Source organism: Lipotes vexillifer, unplaced genomic scaffold (genome assembly GCF_000442215.2).
Source record: "Lipotes vexillifer unplaced genomic scaffold, Lipotes_vexillifer_v1.1 scaffold86, whole genome shotgun sequence".
Lineage (NCBI taxonomy): Eukaryota > Metazoa > Chordata > Mammalia > Artiodactyla > Lipotidae > Lipotes > Lipotes vexillifer.
Window position 1 is genome coordinate 3175348 of NW_006785406.1, and position 23355 is coordinate 3198702.

General features: G+C 39.2%; 1 protein-coding gene across 4 annotated transcripts in view; it reads right to left on the reverse strand.

The window, feature by feature from the left end:
- The window catches only part of CEP63 (centrosomal protein 63), a 78873-nt gene extending 56213 nt beyond the window's left edge, over positions 1–22660 (reverse strand). Inside the window, exons 1-3 of one of the 4 annotated variants that reach the window (XM_007457549.1) lie at positions 22574–22660; positions 14616–14684; positions 13456–13633 (exon numbers count right to left, since the gene is read on the reverse strand). In XM_007457549.1, the coding sequence (XP_007457611.1) occupies positions 13456–13633; positions 14616–14659 (222 nt within the window). In that variant the 5' untranslated portion in view covers positions 14660–14684; positions 22574–22660. Of the gene's footprint in view, positions 1–13455; positions 13634–14615; positions 14685–22281; positions 22317–22573 lie in introns of those variants that run through there. The other 3 variants (XM_007457547.1, XM_007457550.1, XM_007457548.1) reach the window with 3 other exon arrangements.
- Between the last annotated feature and the right edge of the window lie 695 nt (positions 22661–23355).

Genomic DNA, 23355 nt, shown 5'->3' on the forward strand with positions numbered 1-23355 from the left:
TTTCTTTATTCCTGTGAAAACATCCTTCCTGGAGCTTGCCATTCTCAAATATTGGTAAGCTACTCTAGGCTACCTATATAGCTGTCATCTTGGGAACTCCCTTCACCATTATTCTGGAGGCTTTCTGTGCTTTTCTGCTTTCTGCTTTTTAAAAAAATTTTCTGTCATCTTCTTCATAAGTTTACTTCTCATTTTGGTAGAACATTCTTTTGAGATTTTATATGTCTGAAAATACCTTTATTCTCTTTTCACATCTGGTTGAAAGTTTGATTGGCTGTAGAATTTAGTAGTAAATTTCACTCAGGATGTTCTTAGTTAAATGTGAATCTTTCAGACTTTAACATTTGGTAATGGCAGACTAGGTATTCTGGGCCAGTCCATACACTGAGGACAACTATATAAGTAAGATTTCTTAAAAACTGTGCCTGAAGTCAAGCACTAACATGATAGGGAAGAATTACCAGGTCAGCATCTGGGCTAGGCTAGAGGTGGAGGGAGGTGAGCCCAGAGTTTGGGGCAAGTATTAACTGAAACTAGAGAAGGCAGCTGAAAGGATAAGAGGCCGAAGGAGTTTTGATAACTTCAAGGGGCTAAGAGAAGAACAGCTCTGAACCCCTCCTTGCTTTGAGTTGGGACCCTGAAAGGCTGTACCCTAGGAGTAAGAATGGGCCAGATGTAGAACAGGCCTTCTTGAAATTGCCAATCAACTGCAGACATCTGAATCTCTGAAATCAGTTTAAGATGATCTTAAGAGAGTGCTAATGTCTGTCCCCAGGCATCTCCAAAGTGCTAGGGACTCCAGGAACTTGAAAAAAAAAACCTAAACTTTCTCCAAAGGGAAAAAAAACCCACTATTCTGTGTCTTAAACTATTTCTTCAAATAATTTTACAAATACAGTGCTTGATAACCCACTCAGAAAGTAACCCCACACACACAAGGAGATAAGACAACAAAAGTGAAAAAAAGCAGAAGCAATAAAAGAAAGAGATCCATGGCAAATCTAGATATTGGCATTATCGATTCTTCCTATCATTGAGAAGGTACTTTTTTAAAAAGCAAATAAAAATAAGACAGTTACTAATTCCCCAGAAAACAAAAACATTGCACAAGAAATAAGCTTGATTATTATTATGCTATCTGACTCAGCTGTAAATAATAATTATCATCTTGATATAAACACTAAACACTGACCTAATGAAAAATAAAGATATACAATTCTGGCGGGATGAGGGGATGGAAATTGTATATGAGAGCAAAGCCCTTAATTTTCATAGCAACAAGTTATTAGATAAATAGTTAAAATTGAAAATTAAGAATATTGCCATAAAATGTTATATAGAAATATGAAGAGAATAACAAACAAACAAAAAAAGAGTAAAAGATACTGAAATGACTGCCTCAGAGAAGCAAGAATCCTAGGTTCAGAGGACTAGGGCAGATGATCACTGTTTTTCCTTACGAGCTTTGTAGAACCATTTTTCTTTTCATTTACTATGTAAGGAAAGCATAAATATAAAATGTGAAGAAAAGATTGTTTAATTTCATTTATTTACCAGAGTCTGGTTCTTAATGGGCACACAACAATATCTAAATTTCTTAAAGAAAAAGAGGAGGAAGAAAGTTTAATTGCTGAGAGCAAGAGATGGCATTAGAGAAATGGAAGCGAAGGTTTGAAAACTGTCAGTATGGATGATATCGTTTCAACTACAATTTAGTTTTCAAAGTGATTTCTTAAAACAGTAACTCAATCTTCACAACAACACGGGAATATAGGGATTATATCCTAATTTTACACATGATGAAATGGGCTCAGAGAGGTTAATGTCCAAGGCCATTCAGCTGAGAAAAGGCACAGCCAAGACTCCAAATTCCTTACTTATTTCATTAGCTCTACCTGCTCTGTAGGGCATTAGAAGGTAACAGCAGCAGAAACGTCCATTAAAACCAATCCAATCCCAACAATGTAACCAGAAAACAGATCATTCACTTATGAAACAAGTTGTTTTTACTAGTACTCCTCCAAGTATGATCTGCAGATGGGCTGGAGCTGGTCACAACAGCAATCCAGTGTGATTTAAGAACCTTGAAGCAGAATGTAAATCAACTACGTTACAAAACACACTGTTTAGTGCAACTGACATTTTTATACAGCAAAACTTTCTGTGAAGTGAAGGATGCAATGTACTACTTTACATTCTGGTGCAATTCTTTCATCTCACCATGAACCTGTCATTTCAGTAGCACTGGTTTATACCATAGGACTAACTGCTTCTAGGCCTGAAACTTTCAAACAAATAAAACTGACAAAAACTTAAAGCTCTATATTCTAGTTCTTCTATCATGTGCTATTCAAAGTAGATTATAAACATATTATTACCAATAACACAGTGAAATTACAATTTCACAGACAAACTCTATGGAACAGATTCCTATAACTAGTATTTGGTAAAAACACTTTACCTCTAGAAATTTAATCAACTTCCAGCAACCCAATCAATGAAGCAGCAAATCATTGACAGCTACATTTCTAAACATCTTTTATGTACCCAGGCCAAACCTGTAATCTTCAAATCTTTACCAAGGAACTTATCTACTCAATCTCTTTAATTCCTCTTTAAGGTATTAAGTACAGGCATACTTCAGAGATACTGCAGGTTCCTTCCAGATCACAATAAGGCAAATACTGTGGTAAAATGAGTCACATGTATTTTTTTGGTTTTGCAGTGCATATAAATGTTATGTTTACACTGTACTGTAGTCAACTAAGTGTGCAAGAGTATTATGTCTAAAAAACAATGTATATATCTTAATTTAAAAACACTTTATGGCTAAAGAAAAAAATGCTAACCATCATCAGAGCCTTCAGTGAGTCATAATCTTGATGTTGGTAGAGGATTTGAAATATTGCAAGAATCACCAAAATGTGACTCAGAGACATGAAGTGAGCAAATGCTGTTAGAAAAAAAGGTGCCAACAGACTTGTTCAACACAAGGTTGCCACAAAACTTCAATTTTTAAAAAAATACAATATTGGCAAAGCATTATAGAGTGAAGCACAATAAAACGAGTAGTTTTATTACTGCATGTAGTGCAGTAATGCCCTTGACATCAAAACTAAGCTGCAGGAATAAGTTTCAACAGCCTCGGCATGAATATTCTCATGATCACACATACAGGAATTTCCTTAATGGGTTCCTAACAAAGTAAACAACTTAGATATCCACATATATAGTTGACGATTTGAACTGTGCAGGTCCACTTATACATGGATTTTTTTCGATAAATATGTACTACTATACTACACCACCCAAAGTTGGTTGAATCTGCAGATTCAGAACAGATACAGATTACAAGGGCCAAACTGTAAAGTTATATGTAGATTTTCAAGTGCATCGGGGATCAGTGCCCCTAACCCACAGGTTGTTCAAGGCTCAACTGTACAGTGGTTTATAACTAGGAAAGCACTATCACCTTAACTTTCTAAACAGAACTACTTTTGTTTTGCCCCAGGAGAAATAAAGAAGTAGTAACTAAAGTAACTTACCAAGGAGCACTGACCCTACCTAAATTATGATTTTTAAAAAATCAAATATGATTATCATTCCATGCACTTTTTTACTCACCTTCAATATCTTTTCATGAGGTCTAATTTTATTTTTTTTAATTTTTAAAAATTTATTTATTTATTTTTGGCTGCACTGGGTCTTTACTGCTGCATGTGGACTTCCTCTAGTTGCAGCGAGCAGGGGCTAATCTTCATGTGGTGTGCGGGCTTCTCACTGCGGTGGCTTCTCTTGTTGCGGAGCACGGGCTATAGGCGCACGGGTTTCAGTAGTTGTGGCTCGCAGGCTTAGTTGCTCCGTGGCATGTGGGATCTTCCCGGACCAGGGCTCAAACCCATGTCCCCTGCATTGGCAGACATATTCTTAACCACTGCGCCACCAGGGAAGTCTCATGAGGTGTAATTTTAAAATACATTCTCAAAAGTCTACCCAAATTTTAAAATAAATTCCAGTTTAGCAAGTGGCATTCTCAGAACACTGAATCTAACACGGGCAATGTTACTATGTATGGTTGACCCTTGAACAACATGGTTGAACTGCATGAGTCCACTTATATATGGATTTTTTTTTCAATAAATACTATAGTACTACATGAATTCATGGATGTGGAATCTCAGATAAGGAGGATTGACTGTAAAGTTATATGTGGATTTTCGAATGCATTAGGGGTTGATGCCCCCAACCCCCACGTTGTTTAAGGGTCAACTGTACTGCTTTGACCCAATGTGCACATGGCCAATTGAGAAAAAGGAAAAAAACACTTTATGAAGCCTAACACTCTCCTTGTGACATGAAACATTTCTAAAATATTCTTGATAAGTGAGTATCATCAACAGAATCTACCACTCACAGAAGGACCCCTGAAGAAGCTGAATGACAGCACTGGTGATCCTACTGGTAGGAAAGCCCATCCAAGTGGGGCTTGGGACCAATGTTTCACTACAACTCTTCCAATCCTTCTGAGATCAACATTGATGCCAGAAATTTAGGGGCAATTCTTGCACTTATATATGCTTTCTGCTTCCCTTCCAATATTCAATGTTCTTTTCACCGTACCAGCTAAATTAAGAGAAATCAGGGCTTCCCTGGTGGAGCAGTGATTGAGAGTCCGCCTGCCGATGCAGGGGACACGGGTTCGTGTCCCGGTCCGGGAAGATCCCACATGCCGCAGAGCGGCTGGGCCCGTGAGCCATGGCCGCTGAGCCTATGCGTCCGGAGCCTGTGCTCCGCAATGGGAGAGGCCACAACAGTGAGAGGCCCACATACCGCAAAAAAAAAAAAAAGAGAAATCAATTAGCAAATGTTATTAAACTTTTCCCCCAAATCACCAATAACATTGGGTGATGAGATCGCAAATAATATTTATTTTCCTCTTTTCTTTCTTTTTCCCTAATTGTCAACAAGTGCAAATATAAATTTTTTTGTTTGTTCACTTGTTTTTGTTTGTTTGTTTGTGGTACGCAGGCCTCTCACCACTGTGGCCTCTTCCGTTGCAGAGCACAGGCTCCGGACGCGCAAGCCCAGCGGCCACGGCCCATGGGCCCAGCTGCTCGGCGGCATGTGGGATCCTCCTGGACCGGGGCACGAACCCACGTCCCCTGCATCGGCAGGCAGACTCTCAACCACTGCGCCACCAGGGAAGCCCACAAATATAAAATTTTTAAGAAGAGCTTTCTGAATTTTATTTTAAACCCAACCAAAAGAAGCCAGTTATAGGGCTTCCCTGGTGGCGCAGTGGTTGAGAATCTGCCTGCTAATGCAGGGGACATGGATTCGAGCCCTGGTCTGGGAGGATCCCACATGCCGCAGAGCAACTGGGTCCATGAGCCACAACTACTGAGCCTGCGCGTCTGGAGCCTATGCTCCGCAACGAGAGGCCGCGATAGTGAGAGGCCCGCGCACCGCAATGAAGAGTGGCCCCTGCTTGCCACAACTAGAGATAGCCCTTGCACAGAAACGAAGACCCAACACAGCAAAAGTAAAATAAATAAATAATAAACTCCTACCCTCAACATCTTCTGTAAAAAGAAAAAAGAAGCCAATTATTAAATTTGGGGCCTAACTTTTTACAGCAGTCATACAATGAGGCCAAAAACAACATTCGCTAAACTCGGTGATTATTAACATAGGCATGTAATAGAATGAAGGTTTTTACAAAGATCATGTGACACTCTTTACATTTTCTTAAAGAAGTTACTGTATGTATTACATGTGACCAAGGTAACATAATCTTTGAAATAAATATTAACATTCTTATGCATTTTCACCAATGAATTCTTCTTCTGAAAGAAACCATCAGAATTTGACACACAAATGCTTTCTTTGCATTATGAAAAAGACAGTATCACCAGTTCAAGATGGCAGTGTAGGAAGATCCTGAACTCGCCTCCTCCGACAGACTCACTGGATCTACAGCTAAATATGGAACAATTCCCTCTCGAAAAAAGAACCTAAAGGCTGGCTGAGTGACGACTACACATTGGGTTAAAGAGAAGAAAACCATAAAAAAGCCTGTAGGGGAGATGGGGACACAATCTCACCATAAACCTCACCCCTGATATAGCAACCAACAACCAGAAGGGAACTCAAAACTCCCTGAGGAGCAAGGGGTTCAAACCCCACATTGGGCACGCCAGCTTTTAAGACATGCACTTGACAGATAAGCCCCCCAAACATCTAATTTTTGAAAACCAATGGGTCTTGCATCCCAAGACCCACAAAATGATAGTGATGAGAAACACCTCTTAGAGGGCTCATGTGCTTGGACTCACCCACCCCAGAGTACAGCTCAGAGGCAGCCAATCATGCCTACACTTAAAGTGAATAAGGCTCACCTGCTTATATTAAAACCTCCATCAGAGGGGCAGGAATCTAGTTCAACACACACATCTAGGAGCCTGCTGGAACGCTCTGGGAACAAAGACTGGCAGGCACTACCTTTGCTGTGCTCCAGAGCACCAGTATCTCTCAGAAGGGAGCTTTTACACACATCAGGTGTCCTGACTTTTACAGCTGCTACCCAGGATATGATTCTTGGTTACCTGGCTCTGGAGGCCAGGGGAGCTTGTGTTCTGGGTCCCAAGGAACTGTAATAATTGGTGTCACCCAGAAAGGAGCTCATGCCCCTGTCTGGTGCCTGGATTTTTGTGACTGATGCTAGGGAACACCTCTACGTCAACTGGCTCTGGTGGTCAGTAGGGCTTATACTCATGGGTCCTACAGGACTGTAGCCCAAGGAGAAAGAGTTCTTAAACAGCTACAACCCCAAGGGCACAGCAAAGGCAACAGACCCAGGAGCTCAATCTTTCTGTGAAGGGAGACTATTAACTGATCATCCTGACTGCTAACTGAGGGGCAAGCTTCTGATTAGGCATGCATCTTGGGGTTGACTGTAATCCTTTCCAGAGACCTTGGAGGGCAGGTGCTACCTTTGCTCTCACACTCTGCTGCCTCTAGTGCACCAGTGTCTCCTGGAGGGTAGCTATACACGTGGCTGGTGCCCAGGGGACTCCCCTTGATTACCTAGCTCTAGGTGACTGGAGGGATTTGCATCCCTGGATCCCACAAGACTATGGCAATCAGAGGGATAGTTCTTGGCAGGCTACCAACCCCAAGGCACTGCACAGAAAGCAGAATGAGGCACACTCCCTAGGGTTTCTGTGAAAGAGTCCTCTTTACTTGTCTTGGACCTTCGGCCTGAGGAGCAGGCTTCAGGTTTGGCTCACATTTAGTGGCCTATGGAGTTGCTATCAAGGAATATAGGCTGTGGACACCATCTAGGCACTCTCCCTTTGCCTTGCTCCAACCCATCAGTATCACCCAGAAAACAGTTCATCTGGACACCACATAGTGGACACCTCTAGATCACCTGGCTCTGAGGACCAATGTGGCCTACCCTTGCAGCCCCTCAGAACTATATATATTTGCATAAAAGCTGCTGTCTGAGGGTTAGCTACCAGTCAGATTCAATCTAGGTGCTGAGATCCTCCACTCTGGGACAGTAGCAGGTCTTGGCATATCTTCAACTACTGGGAACTACTAAAACTATAAGAGGCTGCCTGGACAAGCACAGAGGTTTGAGAGACAACCAGGAGCTGAGGCAGGGTTATAACAAGGTATAACCTTGTAATAACAAGGTTCGTCTCCTACACAAGGCCACTCCTTCAAGACCAGAAGAAGTGGCTGTTTCGTCTACTGTACAGAAACCAACAGAGAGTTGAGCAAAATGAAGAAAGAGAGGAATATGTTCCAAATGAAAGAACAAGATAAACCTCAGAAAAAATCTTAACGAAATGGAGATCAGTAATTTACCTGATAAAGAGTTCAAAGTAATGGTCATAAAGATGGGGAGAAGAATGGATGAACACAGTGAGAACTTCAACAAAGAGACGAAAAAATATAAGAAAGTACCAAATAGAAGTCACAGAGCCAAAGAATGTATTAACTGAACTGAAAAAAATACACTAGAGGGGTTCAACAGCACACTAGATGAAGCAGAAGAAAATATCAGTCAACTCAAGGACAAGGCAGTTGAACTTACCCAACCAGAGCAGCAGAAAGAAAAAAGAATGAAAAAAGGAATTTATGGAACAACATCAAACAGACTAACATTTAATTTATAGGGCTCCCAGAAGGAGAAGAGAGAAAGGGGCAGAAAACTTATTTGAAAATATAATGGCTGAAAAATTCCCTAGCTTGGGGAAGGAAACAGACATCCAGATCCAGGAAGCCCTGAGAGTCCCAAAAAAGATGCTATCAAAGAGACCCACACCAAGACACATTATAATTAAAATGTCAAAAGTTAAAGACAAGGAGAGAATCTTAAAAGAAGCAGAAGAAAAACAACTAGTTCTATACAAGGGAAACCTTATAAAACTATGAGCAGATTTTTCAGCACAAACTTTGCAGGCCAGAAAGCACAATACATTCAAAGTGCTGAAAGAAGAAAACTTCCAACCAAGAATACTCTACCGAGCAAAATTTTCATTCAGAATTGAAGAAGAGATAACGAGTTTTCCAGAGAAGCAGAAGTTAGAGTTCACCACCACTAAACTAAACTGGCCTGACAAGAAATTTTAAAGGAACTTCAAGCTGAAAGAAAGGATGCTAATTAGTAACAAGAACACATATGAAAGGATAAATCTCACTGGAAAAGTAAATATATAGTGAAGGTAGTGGATTAATCACTAATAAAGCTAGTATAAAGGTTAAAAGACAACTATGATTATAATAATTAGCTAAAAGATACACAAGGTAAAAATACATAAAATGTGACATCAAAAACATAAAACATGAGAGTAAGTGTTGAGCTTTAGAATGGGATCAAACTTAAGATGCTACCAACTTAAAATAGACTGTTATAGATATAAGTTAAGTGTAAGACGCACGTCAACCACAAAGCAAAAACCTAGAATAAATACACAAAAGAGAAAGAGAAAGGAACATAAGCATACCACTAAAGAAAGTCATCAAACCACAAAGGAAGAGAGCAAGAGAAGAAAAAAGGAACAGAGAGAAACTACAAAAACTGCTAGAAAACAATTAACAAAATGGCAATAAGGACATGCCCATCAATAATAACTTTAAATGTAAATGGACTAAATTCTCCAACAAAAAGACATAGAGTGGCTGAAGGAATAAAAAGCAAGACACACCTATATATGCTGCCTGTAAGAGATACAATTTCAATATAAGGACACAGACCGAAAGTGAAGGGATGGTAAAAGAGATTCCACGCAAATGGAAATGGCAAAGAAAGATGGAGTAGCTATACTTATATCACACACACACAAAAAAAGACTTTAATATAAATGCTTTAATAAGAGACAAAGAAGACATTACATAATGATAAAGGGGTTAATCCAATGAGAGGATATAACATTTGTAAATCTTTATGCAGCCAACATAGGAGCACCTAAACATGTAGCACAATTATTAACAGACCTAAAGGGAGACATAGACAGCAATACAATAACAGTAGGGAACTTTAATATCCCACTTACATCAATGGAAAGATCATCCAGACAGAAAATCAATAAGGAGACATCAGCCTTAAACAACATGTTAAACCAGATGGACTTAACACATATTTATAGACTATTCTATCCAAAAGCAACAGAATACATATTCTTCTCAAGCGTATATGGAACATCTTCCAAGATAGATCATGTTAGGCCACAGATCAAGTCTTAATAAATTTAAGAAGACTGCAATCATATCAAGCATCTTTTCCAACCACAATGGCATGAAATGAGAAATTACATGAAGAAAAATGGGAAATACACAAATATGTGGAGATTAAACAACATGCTACTGAATAACCAATGGGCAAAGAAGAAATCAAAAGAGAAATCAAAAGATACCTTGAGAAAAACAAAATGGAAATGTAACATGCCAAAATTTACAGAATGCAGCAAAAACAGTTCTATGAGGGAAGTTCATAGTGATAAACACCTACCTCTAGAAACAAGAAAAGCCTCAGACAAACAACCTAACTACACCTTAAAGAACTAGAAAAAGAACAAAAAAAGCCCAAAGTTAGTAAATTAGGGCAGAAATAAATGAAATAGAGACTAAAAAGACAACAGAAAAGATCAATGAAACTAGGAGTTAGTTCTGTGAAAAGAGAAATACAATTGACAAAACCTCAGCTAGACTCACCAAGAAAATAAAGAGAAAAGACTCAAGTAAGTCAGAAATGAAAGAGGAGATATTACAAGTGACACCACAGAAATACAAAGGATCATACAGACTACTATGAAAAATTACATGCCAACAGATTGGACAAACTACAAGAAGAGGATAAACTCTGACAAACATATAAGCTACTAAGACTGAATCATGACGAAATAGAAAATATGAACAGACCACTTACCAGCAAGCAGATCAATTCATTCAACAAAAACTCTCAACAAACAAAAGTCCAGGACCAAATGGCTTCACTGGTGGATTCCACCAAACATTCAAAGAAGAATTAATATCAAGCTTTTTCAAATTCTTCCAAAAAATATAAGAGGGGGAATCTTTTCAAAACACATTTTATGAGGCCAGTATTAGCCTGATACCAAAACCAGACAAGAGTGCCACCAAACAAAAAAACTTTCTTTTTACAGGCTAATATCCCCGATGAACACAGATGCAAAAATTCTCAACAAAATATTAGCAAACTGAATTCAGCAACACATTAAAAGGATCATATACAATCATGAAGTGAAATTTATTCTAAGGATACAGGGATTGTCCAATATCTGTAAATCAGTCAGTGTGATACACCTCATTAACAAAATGAAGACAAAAATCATGATCACCTCAACAGATGCATAAAAAGCATTTGACAAAATTTAAATCCATTTATAATAAAATCTCAAATCTCTCAAAAAAGCAGGTATAGAGGAAACATACCTCAACATAGTTAAGGTCATATATGACAAGCCTACAGCTAAATCATACTCAATATTGAAAAGCTCAAAGCTTTTCCTCTAAGGTCAGGAACAGGACAAGGATGTCCACTCTCACCACTTTTATTCAACATAGTATTAGAAATACTAGCCAGAATAGTTAGGCAAAAAAAAGAAAGAAAAGGCATCCAAATCGAAAAGGCAGAAGTAAAACTCACTGTTTGCAGATCACATGAAAATAGCTAGGAAACCCTAAAGACTCTATCACAAACTAACAGAACTAATAAATGAATTCAATAAAGTTACTGGATACAATATGAATACACAAAAATCTATTGTTTTTTTAAATAATAACTATCAAAAAGAGAAATTAAGAAAACAACCCCATATACAACTGCATCAAAAATAAAATACCTAGGAATAAATTTAACCAAGGAGGTGAAAGATCTGTATACTGAAAACTACGAGACATTAATGAAAGAAACTGAAAAAGACACAAATAAGTGGAAAGATATTCTATGCTCATGGATTGAGAGAATCAATATTGTTGAAACTGCCATACTATCCAAAGCAATCTACAGATTCAGTGCAATCCCTATCAAAATTCCAATGGCATTTCTCATACAAATAAAACAAAAAATCTTAAAACTTGCATGGAACTGAATAGCCAAAGCAATCTTGAGAAAGAAGAACAAAGCTGGAGGCACCACACTCCCTAACTTCAAAGTATATTATAAGGCTATTATTACATACAAATGGTACTGTATTGGCATAAAAACAGAGACATAGATCGATAGAACAGAACAGAGAATAGAGATCGCAGAAATAAACCCACACATATACGATCAATTAATTTATGACAAATAAACCAAGAATAAACGATGGGGAAAGGACAGTTTCTTCAATAAATGATGTTGGGAAAACTGGACAGCCACATGCAAGAGAATGAAGCTGGACCACTATCTTACACCATTCACAAAAATTAACTCAAAATGGATTAAAGACTTGAACGTAAGACCTGAAACCATAAAACTCCTAGAAGAAAACATAGGCAGTAAGCTCCTTGATATAGGTCTTAGTGATGATATTTTGAATCTGCACCAAAAGCAAAAGCAAAAAAAGTAAAAGCAGCAAAAGCAAAACTACACAAGTGAGACTACTTCAAACTAAAAGCTTCTACACAGCAAAGTAAATCATCAACAACATGAAAAGGCAACTTATTGAATGGGAGAAAATAACTGCACATCATGTATCTGACAAGGGGCTGATATCCAAAATATACAAAGAACTTTTACAATTCAATAGCAAAAAAACAAACTATCCACTGAAAAACTGGGCAGAAGATCCAAACAGACATTTTTCCAAAGAAGACATACAGATGACCAACAGGTACATGAAAAAGATGGTCAACATCACTAATCATCAGGGAAATGCATATCAAAACCACAGAGATATCAACTCACACCTTGCAGGATGGCTAGTATCAAAAAGACAACAAATAACAAGTGTTGGCAAGGGTGTGGACAAAAGGGAACCCTTGTACACTTGGTTGAGAATGTTAAGTTGGTGCAACCATTATGGAAAATAGTATGGAGATGCCTCAAAAAATTAAAAATAGAACTACCATATGATCCAATAATTCCACTCTGGGTATTTATCTGAAGAAAACAAAAAAAAATTAATTCAAAAAGATATATGCACCCCCCTGTTCACTGCAGCTTCATTTACAATAACAAAGATACCTAGAAACAACCTAAGTATTTATTGATGAATGAATGGATAAAGAAACTGTGGGGGGCTTCCCTGGTGGTGCAGTAGTTGAGAGTCTGCCTGCCAATGCAGGGGACACAGGTTTGAGCCCTGGTCTGGGAAGATCCCACATGCCACAGAGCAACTGGGCCCGTGAGCCACAACTACTGAGCCTGTGCGTCTGGAGCCTGTGCTCCGCAACAAGAGAGGCCGCAACAGTGAGAGGCCCGCGCACTGTGATGAAGAGTGGCTCCCGCTTGCCGCAACTAGAAAAAGCCCTCGCACAGAAACAAAGACCCAACACAGCCAAAAATAAAATAAATAAATAAATTTATTTTTAAAAAAAAGAAACTGTGGTACACACACACATATATAAAGAATATTATTCAGCCATAAAAAAAAGTTGCCATGTGCCACAGCATGGCTAGACCTTGAAGGCATTATGCTAACTGAAATAATTCAGACAAAGAAAAACAAATATTGTATGATCTCCCTTACATGTAGAATCTACAGAAACAAACAAAAAATAAGCTCATAGATATAGAGAACAGATTGGTGGCTGCAAGAGACAAGGCTCGGATCAGGGGATGGGAGAAATGGGTGAACTGTGTTTTGTTTTGTTTTGTTTTAAATAAATTGAATTCAAAAATTTTTAAATGCTTTCTTCAACAAATATTTAAGAAACATATTTATTATAAAAGGTAAGATGAAAATATCAAAAAGAGTAGCAAATCATCTGCTTTACCTCTTTGTGTTTCATATCCACCTGACTCCTGAGAGCCTTAAGTTCCCGTTCACGGTTGTCCAAGCAAGTTTCTAGAACATGTGTCTGTCCTTCCCACTCAGATTTTTTATGAGCTACCATTATGTCAATCTGTTTCATGAGCTCCTGTAGTTCTGCTTCACAGGATGTCAAAAATCCCCTATAAATAAAGACAGGCCCTTAAGAACATAGAACATATCTCCAAGTGGCTTTTCATCTTTCACATGTAAAAATATGGCAAGATGTAAAGCTACCTGAAGTGGAACAGTGTCAACAAATAATCAGAAGCAGAGAACAGGATCTCTGAGCTTTTCCTTTTAATGCTCACATAAGATGATCACTTATTCCACAAAGTTTGTCCTCCTCCAGTAGCCGACCTAAAGCCTAAGTCAACTGGTCAAACGCAAGGTTTATGTTTGAAGTCTGGTTTGTGAGTGAGGCTTCCACAACCAACAACTAGCTCTTCTGTAACATTTTAGGGAAGCTTTCAGGAAGAATCCAGGCAAGCATATGTCACATTCTCAGCTAGTCAAACAAAATAAAAAGCTTTGGAAACAAGTAGGCTATTGGGGAAGTGACAATACAGTTTTAAGAGCTGTTTTAAGAACCTCCATCCTTGAGCCAAATTTATTCCAACTATTTCTTTCCAACTTATTATTAGAAACTTACCGCATCCTATCTTATTGTTGTAAACTTACTGATATCCTTCAATGTTTCTGGAGATGCCAGATGTTACAAAGGTAGAAACAGAAGTGGACACATGCCAGATGTTACAAAGGTAGAAACAGAAGTGGACACAGATGTACTGGATTCAGAGATTTCCGGGAATGGCCACAGAGATAACTCCTAAGGCTTAAATACTTTTTTAAAAAAAAGCATTTGTTCTTAGTGTCATAAAACCTCTATAGCCTTTACCTTTTTAAAAGCAGAAAATTTAACTGGGATGATAGTAAGCATCCAGCTTCACACTGCTGAGATGAGGGAAACACCCCAAGGGGAGATACTGTCCACAAACACGACATGGATCAGCTTAGATTTTGCTCACACTTCTGCTTCTGTACCCAAAGCACAGAATGGTCAGAGGCATAACTCAGACATGCTTTTTAAACTCAGTGAGAAGCTTAAGGTCAAAGCAAACTTACCCATCATGTCCCCGATTTTGTATTCCTTCCAACAAAGCCTCCATCGCCAAATCCCCTTTGTTTTGGCAACTGGGAAAGCAAAGAACTCTGTCAGGAGAAAATTCATTTTTTATGTTCTAACATTCCAACTTACAAACTTAAGAATGTAAATGAAAGCATACAAATAACAATGAGAAAATGCAGCACTCCTTAAGATGACTGTAGAAGCAGTCAAGGAATATCTCTTCAAGAAATACTGGAACCAAATACATTTCAGACTAAAACAAAACAATTTAAAATGATCTGAATTGCCACTGACACTCCCCCTGCACGACTGAAATCAAATACCTCACTGTCACATCCCTACTTCCTCATGTAAGAGTGGGCTTGGGTGGAGATGGGGTGCTAGCAACAGAGGAACACTGACACTAACAAATTGAGAGGTCAGAGGAAACGTGTAGCTTCTTTTAAAGAGATATTGTAAAGAGGTTAAATGCCCTGCGCTTCAACTTCTTGGCCCATCATGGGAGATCCTACTCACCGGCTAGATGACAGGCCCATGAAGCTCCTAGAACACCTTCCCTCACCTAAGAGGCAGCTACGTGGGCCCTCCCTCCTCTGCACTTCATTGCTCCCAGTCCTTAACAGGTTCTTTCATAGGAGTTACACCACCCTGGAAATGTCCTTTTGCACACCTTTTTCCCCTACTATTCAACCGTCAAGGGTAGAAAACCAGTTTTTTCCACACCTGCAGCTCCAGGGCTTAGAGTAGCATTTCAACCTGGCCTGTGCTGAATGCTTTTGGCTGAATGTATCTCAATTCCCCTCCCTTTTCACCTATACCCCTATGCCAACTGGTCATAGCTGGAGAACTACAGAGAAGAGTCTAGCAGAGAAAGAAGGGAAGGGAGATAAAACTGAGACACAGGAGAACGAGAAGACTGGAAAATACAACCACTACACGTTATTTGCATCTATTTCTAAAGTTACTAACAGGAGTACTAAATAACTGTTCATGCACACATATGGCAGAGAGGATTTCTTTCCAGCTGGTTTATCCTTTGTATTACACCAACATTAGACAAAATAAAAACCTAAAGAAAAATGTTTTCATGGTCTATTCCACTTTCTTTCAAACAATGATACAGTCAATTACAAGAGGATGCAGATTCTGTGTTTTGATCCACTCTAGGGAACTGAGAGGCAGTACACAGTTCACACAGTACCATGTAGATGGAAACCCAGGATAGAGTCCTACTCTGCAACTAAGTAGCTTTGTGTCCTTGGACTTCAGTTTTTGCCTCCATAAAGTAAGAAGCATGATCTATATAATCTCCAAGGTTTCTTCCAGCTTTTTAGTGGGATTCTAATAGCCAATTACATATATTCTGCACCATGCTCCTGACAACTCTATATGGATATTTATTAAATACATAGGAAAGTGCTCTTCCTCAGGACAGAGCTACTACAGTTATTCAAAACTATCATTAGTAGAATTATACTCCTTTAGGTCATGTTATTCTTAAAAAATACATTTAGTAATATATATTAGAAACAGATTTAGTAACATACAATACATTAATATATTTTCTGGATGATATTATTTAGTAATTAGGAATATTTATAATAGAAGCTAAAAGTCACTGAATGCTCAACTGTTCTGCCTGTCTATATTGTCAGATTCAATCTTCATAACAATTTTAAAACATAACTACTATTACTTTGAGGAAACTGAGGCTCAGAAGGTTAAATAACTTGATTATGGTAAACTACAAACCACAGTCCTAGGATTCAAACCTAAGCAATGTGACTCCTAAGTTCCAGCCATTGTGCAATCTTTATATATTTTACAGTACTCCAGATCTTAAAATACATCATCATATCTTCTTTTGATTTAATAATGTGTTCTTGGCATAAACAAAATCAAATCAAATTGAAAAGTCTGGACACAGGAAAAAATATACAAACTTAACTATGATGTCACCACCATGGCCACCAGGTGGCAGTAGCACAACAGTGAAAATAGTCCACATAGGGGAAAATAGCCATTTCAGAAATTAAAATCATGGTCTAAGACTTAGTTAAGGAGATCTCTGTTTTTAAAAAAAAAAACGGTGGGGATGGGGTGGGGAGGAAACAGTAACATTCTCTGTGGAAAATAATCTTACTAATATATAATGATCTTTTAACAATACTTTCACCATCTCCTCGAGCAGCTGACAAACCATCATTTCTCATTCCTGAGGATCTGGTAAACAGCAAGGACTCAGATCTTCTGGGGACTTTTCTCATCCGAGTTTCTCACAGCTATATCACTGACTCCTTTCCTAACCAACCTGACCCTCATTCAGCTCCACGCACTACACCATTTGCTTTCTTTTTTGCCTGTGCCATGTGGTAATTATATAAAATTTATTCTTTATCCAAATAAATACAAATTTAAGCAATTACTGTTTGATAATCTGCTGCTCCTTGCCACTAACATGAAATGTTAATGTAGTTAAATGGAAACTGTGTAGCTCTACAATTGGTACAGGACACTCTTAGTCATTTCTGCAGTTAGACCAAGATATCAACGAACAGAAGTTATATTTAAAACTCTCGTTTCGAATGAAGACTACTTTAAATCAGTGAAATCTAGAATAAAATGGTTAAAGGAAATACAGGCTTTTTCACCAAGTCTGGGAAGCAGGGAAAACATACTTTAAATCTTAGGAAAAAAGAATCCAAAGAGGTTACCTAGGGACTTCCCTGGTTGTCCAGCGGTTAAGAATCCACCTTCCAATGCAGGGGACCCGGGTTCAATCCCTGGTCGGAAAACTAAGATCCCACATGCCGCAGGGCAACTAAAGCCTGCACACCACAATGAGAGAAGCCCGCATGCGAAGACCCAGCACAACCAAAATTAAAAAAAACAAAAAACAAAGAGGGTATCTAGTAATGCGCAAATCTTTGATATTCATTAACATATTGGAATTTAAGAGCTAGAAAGAACCCAAAGGGCTCCAATTTAACCTATTTTACAGATCAGGAAAAATATCCAGAGTATGCACCCAAGATCAAATTACTCACAAAATGGGACACAGGAAGAAAATAAAAACTCTGGTTAGATATGTGTACTAAGAGAAGGAATATGCCTACTCATCAAGTCTCATTTAAAGGAAGATAACAATGCTTTGTCCCTTACCTGCCTTGGTGTTACTGTGATTACAAAGATTTATGGCTATGACAGATATACTATGACTGATAAACTGTGCCTGCTCCAATAACTAATCAATATCATTTATGACTGTCCAGAAAGGTTCCTACTTAAATTTAAGGGAAAAAAATTATCAGATAAAGTATCAAAGAAATTTTCCAAAATAAAAATGAAATTTCAAAACACTGTCCAAACTATGACTCAAAATCCAGAAAGAATAAGGGGCTAAGACTAAGAAATCTTAGTAGACAAAACTACACTTTTACATGGGAAAAATGCTGTAAGCAAAGCTGAAAGACAGATGACATTACTTGAAAGTTTTATCACAAGGGGTTAACTAACCAAATATATAAAGAGCTTCTAAAAACTGAAGGAAAAATAAAAATCTATAGAAAAATGTGCAGAAGGTATGAACAAAGAGTTCTCATAAAAAGAAATGCAAATGACCTTAAACATATGAAAACATGCTCAACCTTGTTTACAATAAGAGAAACACAAATTTAAACTACACTGAGTTACCCTTTCTTCTGTATTAGATTAATGAAAAATTAAGTTTGAAAATGCGCTCTGATGACAAGGCTATGGGAACAGGCATTCACATACACTGTAGGTAGGAATGCAAAACGGTACAACTGCTATAGAGGAAATTCTGACAATACTTAGCAACTGAAATATATGCATTTACCCTTTGATCCAACAATGACACTTCTAGGAATCTATCCCAAACATATGTTGGCAAGAATACAAAACCATACATGCAGAAGGATATACATTGCAGGACTATTTGCAAGAGTAGGAAACAACACAAATGCCTATCGACAGGGAACTAGTTGAATATTCATCCACCAATGGAATAATACTATGAAGCTGTGAAAAGGGAAAACGATCTCTACATACTTCTATGGTGGGATCTACAGGGCATATAATATTAGATGAAAAAAGCAAGATACAAAACAATATATGCAAACCCTACTTTTTACCTATGAAAGGGAGAAAATTAGATACATATTATATATATTGCATAAATATAAATTATATATATGTTATATATAATATAAATGTCAGAATATATTAAGGATATATAATTATATATAAATATATAATATATATAGTGTATTTGTTCTTCTGGAAGGATAAGCTCAAAGCTGGTAAATATGATACCTATAAGGAAGGGAAATAGGGTAAAGAAAACAGGAAGCTAAACTTGTCTGGATGTATACCTTAACAGCTATTTGTTTTACAGGCACTATGCTAATGTTTTATAATATAATGAAAGAAATCCAGTTGGAAAAAAAAGCAGTATTGAAAAATATTGGAAATAGGGGCTTCCCTGGTGGCGCAGTGGTTGAGAGTCCACCTGCCGATGCAGGGGACACAGGTTCGTGCCCTGGTCCAGAAGGATCCCACATGCCGCGGAGCGGCTAGGCCCGTAAGCCATGGCCGCTGAGCCTGCGCGTCCGGAGCCTGTGCTCTGCAACAGGAGAGGCCACAACAGTGAGAGGCCGCATATCGCCAAAAAAAAAAAAAAATTGGAAACAAAATGAAATAAATCAACTATCAATTAGATATCAAGTTGGCACCCTTACCATATAACAAATTGTTTCATTGGTTTTAAAATGCAACAATTTTACTGTACATATTCCAACTGGGATATATACCAAGGACAAAAACGTACTATACAGAAACCCTAAACATCACTCAGGAATCATATTGTTAATAGTAAAATTAGTATCATTAATTTGAAAGCATTATATATAATACAGAAAAAGTATGTTAATAGGCAAAAAAGATACAAATATAAAATCAAGTGTTTAAAAAAAACTATGAAATTAAATTGGAAATATCAGTGTGAATTCTGGATACTTCTCTTTTTAAAAAATGTACATATTTCCTAACTTTGGCCACTGTAAATCCTAAAACCAGTGACCAATCTAGTAGCAAGAGTACCTTCAGCACCCAGACTGGTCTCTAAACACCATCTCCCACTGAAAGGAACCAGGGCTTCTTGGTGGCCAGAAATGTTTAAATGAGCCAGGAACATGTTTTACCAGAAAATAAGGAAACTCTCAAAGATTACTGGTCATATCAAAGTGGACAGAAGCCAACTTAAACAGGCTGCCACTCGCCAACAACAGGACAACTTGAGTACCCCCCCAAAAAAATACTGCAGTAGGTTGAAAGTTTAAATATATTCAAGTCTATAATTTCATGATGATAAAAAAAAAAAAAAGGCAAAACCCTCATGGTTACCTTTGGAGGTTGCTAGGCCACCAACTCATTACTGTGTTCTGAAAATAGAGGGAAAGAATTAAGCATTTTTCTTGCCTTTCCTATACAAACTGTATTTCAAATAGCTGGTGGGGTAGTCAAATAGCTGGTGAAGTAAAAAGTTCTTCTTCATAAAAAATTTCCAGCTAATAAATGCTGAGGAATGACAGAATCAGAAAATCACCGTATTGCAACTGCCAATGCCAATAGTGGATATAGCCAACCTAAATCCATGAAAGGATCTCACCATTAAGTGAAAGGCTCATGGAGAATTTCATGATGGATGGACTGAGCTGACAACACCTGAACCCACTACAATGCTCAATTTTAACAACACAGAGAGAAAACTCAAACATCATGTGCCTCTCTGGAGTGTTTTGCACCACCGATGAAATCTTGCCCTGCCCTCACCCCCACAAAAAAAGTCAAGGTTGAATCTGATCAAGCTTCTAGATCAGTGCTGTTCAACAGAACTTTATGCAATTATGGAAATATTTTACATATACACCAAACTATTGGGCCCTTGAAATGTGGCCAATGCAACTAGGGAACTGAAATCTTTAGCTTTATTTCATTTTAATTCATTTAAATAGCCACTGATGGCTGATACCTACTATATTGGACAGTGCATTTCCAGACCTTACTACCAGTTTAGAGGGAATAAAGGGAATAGATGTACAAGTTAAAGGATACCATGTGGATGCAATCAACTAAATCTAGAATGTTAAGGGAAAAAAGAGAGGCAATGAAACTGCTATATTAAAAAAGACTGAAAAGGTGTTATCAACTCAATGCAACACGTGGATCTCTACGGGATTTTGATCCAAACAAGCTACTTATAAAAATACATGTATGGGACAGGTGGGGAAACCTGAACCCAGACTGAATATTGACATTATGGGATTTTTATTAATTTTCATAGATGTGATGACAATACTGTGGTTTTGTAAAACTGAAAACACAAACTTAGCTCTTGAAGAAAAAAAAACTAAAGTAACATAAAAACCGAAAATTCAATTCCTGAAGCCCAGGTCAATGTTGGCTTTAGCTGAATTTCAAATCAAGTTGACATATGTTTAAAAGTAGGAAGCTCTGATAAATTGGACCACTGACGCTGTTACCATCTGCCACCACTACTACATAAGTGAGAACAGGAAGGAACAAACAAAGGTGTTCTACCTTTTAATGGGAGACAAGTGGCATCAGTACAATTAACATATACAATAACTACAAATAATTGTTAAAACCTGAATACATTTTAAAGAGCAGTGTGACTGAATGTTTATAAATATCTAACCCACTTTAATTTCAGTCATTCTTACCATACTGATCACTGGTAATGATATGGTCAAAAGGCAAGAAGCTCAGGATAAAAATCAACCTAAAGATGACACTGCATTCCAAATAAGAAAATACATACCCTTTGTTATATCATTAAGCTACAGCTATGATCAATATAAATAAAAATATTTGAAGGCAACATGTAGTTAACGATCCTTATGATTTCCTCTTCGTATCTAGAAAATAAAATTAAATGCAAGCATGTGGGGAACTGTATAAATACAGGGCACAAATCCTACAATACTGCTTTTATTAAAGGAAGAAAAAAAATTTTAAGATTGGCTTAGGAATTGTCTGTAAGGCTCAAGGAAAACTACTCTGCAAGTAAGAGTGTTGTAACTGTAAACGATGACTAGTCGCTGAGAGCAAGCTCATCTTTACCCTGATGTTGTAAGACATTAAAAAAACAAAACAAAACAACACATTATGAGCCGAGATTTACTGCCTTCAAATACCTTCATGATTAAAGTATTCTAAGAACCCGTTCCTTTTATTCCCTTACTTCATTATCTATTTCCCATCCCTGATTTGAATGGAGCAATCCTAAAGTTCAGGGTTCCCCAACTTCAGACCTTCATGATTTCTGCCACATTTCACTGCCTAATGTACTAACATTAAGGTTTTTAAATAAACTCACTTTTTACAACTTGCTAAACTTCCCACCCATAAATGAACCGCTATCACCCGCCATCAAAGACCTAAGTCTCAACAATGTGAGGAAGCTAACCAGATGAGGCAGCCCAGGCGGAAGGACTGGGCCGGGGGTCTCTCCCCTGAAGTGGAAGACTGGCCCGCGGCCGATTCCGCTCGGGGAAGATGAGCAGCTCGCCCACCCCGCAGCCCTCCCGCCGGCCCGGCCTCCGGGGAAGGGCTGACCACGTGGCTGGCCCGAACAGTGCGCTGGGGGAAGCCATATCTGGCTTCGCGGGTCCGCAGGGCGTCAGCTGCGAGGCCGAAGGGTGGGGCGCAGGGGCGGACCCGGGCCGGCGGGGGCGAGCCTGGAGGCCAGCGGGCCGCTGAGGAAGCCGGCCCCGGGCCATACGACCGCTCGGGCCGCGGCCCCACCACAGCCAGAGCTGCCTGCAGGCACTGCCACCCCTCTTTCGTCCGACGTTCGCACATGCTGTTACGGAGATGCCGCGAGCGCGCATCCGAAGCTTCCCGCCGTTACCTCCGGCCGGGGGCGCGCACGCGCGTCACCGCCAACCTGACGTCCAGCCACAGTCGTCTGCACGTTCGTCCCGCCCACTGCCCCCTCACTTTTAATTGAAGCAACATCCTCCCTGACTCCCCCTCCGCGCCTGCAAATGGGCTCACCCATATCTGGGGATCGGAGAGAGGACCTTGCCGGTCACGTGACACTGGGGGTGTGGTCCGCTGGAGGCGGGCGCCGCGCTGGGCCGGGTGCTGGTAAGGGTTTCCCGCGCCCCTAGCCTAGGTCTTGGAGAAGCGGGAGCGCGTTCGGACTTATGCTGCTCCTCTTGGCCGAGGCCGTTCTCTTAACCTCATCCTCATAACCACTCCCCTCACCGCACTTCGGGACGGGTGGAAGGGGACTTGCGCCGCGGTCCTGGGCTTTCCCCGCTGCCGCATTTGGTATATCCTGCCTCGGGCCGGAAGCCGCGGCTGTGGGGCCGCCTCCCACACCTGTACGGATGGTGGTGGCCTACGAGGGTCATTTTTAGCGCGGGAAAAAGTTCTAGCTTTGCTACTGTAACTATATGTTTGCAGAGCTCTAAAACAGAGATGGATAAAACTGCCCTGCCCCGGGGAACGTACGCACCGCCTGTCTGGGAAGACCCTGTGACGGGCAATGTAACAAGCTCCCGATGGGGACCATTCACTGCTCCCAGGGAACTATGGGGCCTGCGGAGGGGCGGGGACCGCGTTCTCTTTGGCGCTTAGAGAAAGTTCCTGCAGGAGGCGACCTGGGAGCTAAGTTTTTAGACTGAC